Source organism: Octopus bimaculoides, chromosome 8 (assembly GCF_001194135.2).
Source record: "Octopus bimaculoides isolate UCB-OBI-ISO-001 chromosome 8, ASM119413v2, whole genome shotgun sequence".
In the NCBI taxonomy this organism is placed as follows: Eukaryota; Metazoa; Mollusca; class Cephalopoda; order Octopoda; family Octopodidae; genus Octopus; species Octopus bimaculoides.
The window spans coordinates 64958522-64962461 of NC_068988.1; the positions used below are offsets into that span (position 1 = coordinate 64958522).

Sequence of the window (3940 nt, forward strand, 5' to 3'; positions counted from 1 at the left end):
GTAAGAGCTCTCTAAACTTTGCCCAGGCTATTCTTATTCTAGCAGCTACACTTTCAGCGCACCCACCCCCACTACTAACTTGGTCGCCCAGATAGCGGAAGCTATCGACTACCTCTAGTTTTTCACCCTATTCTACTGGATTTTTAAAAACTTTTCTACATTTTAAATCTGAAACAGCTGTAAGCTAATGGAGTTGACTGCATATGTCCTGTTCCCTTGTCATTCAATAATCAATATACATATCAAATATAACCCTACAATAAAAAGATATTACACATCATTATATGTGTGTGTTTATGTGTGTGTGAACCTATATTTGTCTCCCACCACCACTGGACAACAATGTTCATGTGTTTACATCCACCATAACTGAGCAGTTCAGCAAAAGCCACTGATAGAATAAGTAGCTGACTTTAAAAGTTACTGGGGTTGATTTCTTTGAGTGAAACCCTTCAAGGCGGTGCTCTAGCATGGCCACAGTCCAATGACTGAAGTGGGTAAAAGGTATTTAGTACATCCGTTTCATATCGACCACTAATTCTCTTTTGCTTTTGTTGATCCCTAAAAAAATATGAATGTATTGAAAATAATAGGTTTCAGATATGATAGGTTAATAATAGATATTAATTTCACTTTGTGCTCCCTAAGTAGCACACAACTTCTGGTGAGTGTTTAAATTATAGCTAACCCCTATCTTTAATTACTACTCACCATGTAACTCCTATTATATTAAATACTGTGAACTTCTAATCATCATCATCGTCATTGTTATTATTAAGAGCATTAAAGGTAGCGAGCTGACAGAATCGTTAGCACACCGGGGGAAAATGTTTAGTTGTATCTTCATCTTTACAGTCTGAGTTCAAATTCTGCTGAGGTCGACTTTGCCTTTCATCCTTTTGGGTCAATAAAATAAATACCAATTGATCACTGGGATCGATACAATTGACTTTTCCCTCTCCCTGAAATTGCAGGATTTGTGCCAAAATTTGAAACTATTATTAACCCTTTTGTTACCATATTTCTCTCCACATCCACTGGTTTTGTTTCAATTAAGTTTAAAAATAATGAAGCGTTTAGTAAAATAATTTTGTTATTATTAAGCTGGTGCCTGGAGCATAAATTAATATGAAATTTTAATGCAAGGTTTTGATTTTTAGATGACATTTAACCCTTTAGCATTCAGAGCACCCATGCCAGTGGCATGTAAAAAGCACCTTTGAAGTGTTGAGTCTCGCAGAGGACAAAGATCTTCGGCAATATGCCATCAAGCCAAGCAAAATCGAAGCTGTGGCTGATGCTGGGTCACATTACTGGTACCTATGCCAGTGGCACATAAAAAGCACCTTTTGAGCATTGTGCCTCATGGAGCTCCTTTCGAGTGTTGAGCCTCACAGAGGCAATGATGAATGACTGAGACCTTTGCTATTATGTCGTGCTTGAGAAGAAGACGCATCAAGCCAAGTAAAATCGCAGTCATGGCAGATACTGGTGTCACGCAAATGGCACCTGTGCCGGTGGCACACAAAAGCACCCATTACATTCTAGGAGTGGTTGGCATTAGGAAAGGCATCCAGCTATAAAAACCATACCAGATCAGACTGGAGTCTGGTGCAGCCCTTCAGCTTGCCAGCCCTGGTCAATCTGTCCAACCCATGCCAGCATGGACAATAGACGTAAAATGATGATGAGTACTCTGTCAAATGTAATGCTTATTTATTCTTATTGTTTTAAATTAATAATGCACCATTTTATAACTTCAAGGTTTCAATGATATGATTGTTCATTTTTAGAATGACATTGTAGAGTAGGTGTGAGATACCAGATCTGGTCAGTTTGAACATAAAACAAGTAGAATATTTCGGCTGGACATGGCTGGTTTGAATACTTAAGGGCTAAATAGGAAGAGTGTATCATAGATCCAAATGTGTTCCCAGGTAGGAGGGTATCAAAAGGCATCAGATTGACAGAATCGTTGGTGGCAGAAAAAAAAAATGCTTTATCGCATCTGTTCCAACTCTCAACGTTTTGAATTCAAATTGCACTGGGTTCAATTTTGCCTTTCATCCTATCGAGATTGATAAAAATAAAATACCAGTCATGTACTGAGGTTGATAATATCAACTAACCCCCCTCTCCTCGAAAATGATGGTGTTGTACCTAGACAGGATGGCCAAGGCATAAGATGCCCAATGAATCAAAACTGACCTGAGCGTACTGAACAATATCAACAACGACCAGTGAATCATCAACACAAGATACAGTATGGATCCATAGTCTATTAGACTTTGGGATCGATATTGTCAAATCCATAGTCTATTACACTAAACAAATATAGTTGCAAACAAATTGCTCTTCAGAAATAACAATGTTGAATAATTAACAAAAAGAAAGGGGAAAAAAAACATCATTTTCTTTAATATCTCGGCTTAATATGTCTATCATCTATCAATATGGTTTACTTCCAGCCCAAGCAGTTGCTAATGGAGATCCACTTCAAGCCTACGCAGTACAGCCTTATGCAGGAATCGGTCAGTATACACAGTTAATCTTCTGTACATTGATTTCTTATGTTTTATCAAGCATTGCTTCTTCTTTCTCTGTGATAGATAACATTATTTTTTCTTGATTTGTTCTTTTCTTCCTTATAAATTATATTATAGGCATGGGCGTGGCTGTGTAGTAAGATGTTTGCTGCCCAACCACATGGTTCCGGGTTCGTTCCCACTGTGTGGTACCTTGAGCAAAGCGTCTTCTACTATAGCCTCAGGCCAACCAAAGCCTTGTGAATGGATTTGGTAGACAGGAGCTGGAAGAAGCCTGTTATATATGTGTGTGTGTGTTTGTGTCTTTGTATTGATGTCTGTCTCCCACAACCACCTGACAACCAGTATTGATGTATTTACATCCCTGTAACTAAGCAGTTCAGCAAATGAGACTATAGAATAAATGCCAGGCTTTAAAAAATATATACAGGGGTTGATTTATTTGGTTAAAAATGCTTCAAGGCAGTGCCCCAGCATGGCCATAGTCTGACTGAAACAAGTAATAGATAAAAGATATTCTCAACACAGTATCATATGATTTTCTACTGTGCCACCAGGTGTACCTCCTTGTTCCTGTATTGTGTGCAACAATGTCTTTTAGGAGTCTAGAGTTGTGCTTGTATACAGCATCCACTTAGCTTGCTTGGTTGTTAGGTTTTTGTTATGATATTTGGGGATTTTCCTTTTTTAGTGTTTCAAACTGTTTGTTGTGTACAATAAAGAATGAAGGCAATGTGGGTTTAGTGTTTCCATTGGCTGGTCTGTGTTATGTATTTTAATGTTGGGTGGTTAGTGTGAGTTGTGTGGTTTGTGTTCTGTGATATGTAGAAATAGTAGTTGGAGGGCATATGCTGTAAGCAGCAAATCACTGCATCCACCACTTGTTGGTGATTCCTTGCTACTCCTGGTGGACGACACCTTTGCATCACTCAGGTGAAAAACTCTCCAACCCAGGGGTCTGTTTGGGTAGTCGTTGCTGGTGAGGGTTTTACGAGGCTGGAGTGCAAGTCCTACCACGACCACTTTTATTTACCTTTTACAACACACAAAGGAAATGCTGGGTCTATTCTTCAGCATGTCAGGCCCCACACAACACTAGAACAACATGAAATAAAATGTTTTGCTCAAAACCACAACACACTGCCCGGTCTGGGAATCAAACACACAATCTGGCAATCATGAGCACAAAACTCTAACCACTAGGCTAGATAATGATTGTGTTGTGTGGGCGGCTGTGGATTGGCAGAAGTATTAGAGTATTGGACAAAATGCCTTGGAGTATTTGACTCTTTACATTCTGAGTTCAAATTCTGCCAAGATTAACTTTACTTTTTGTCCCAAGGCTGATAAAATAAAGTACCAGTATATGTGTGCATATATATATATATATATAT

At 38.7% G+C, this 3940-nt stretch overlaps 1 protein-coding gene across 1 annotated transcript in view; it reads left to right on the top strand.

Moving 5' to 3' along the window:
- LOC106882486 (CUGBP Elav-like family member 3) overlaps window positions 1–3940 on the top strand; it is a 650826-nt gene that overhangs the window by 622771 nt on the left and 24115 nt on the right. Inside the window, exon 9 of the mRNA XM_052969856.1 lies at window positions 2469–2531. Coding sequence (XP_052825816.1) covers window positions 2469–2531 — 63 coding nt within the window. The remainder of the gene's footprint in view (window positions 1–2468; window positions 2532–3940) is intronic.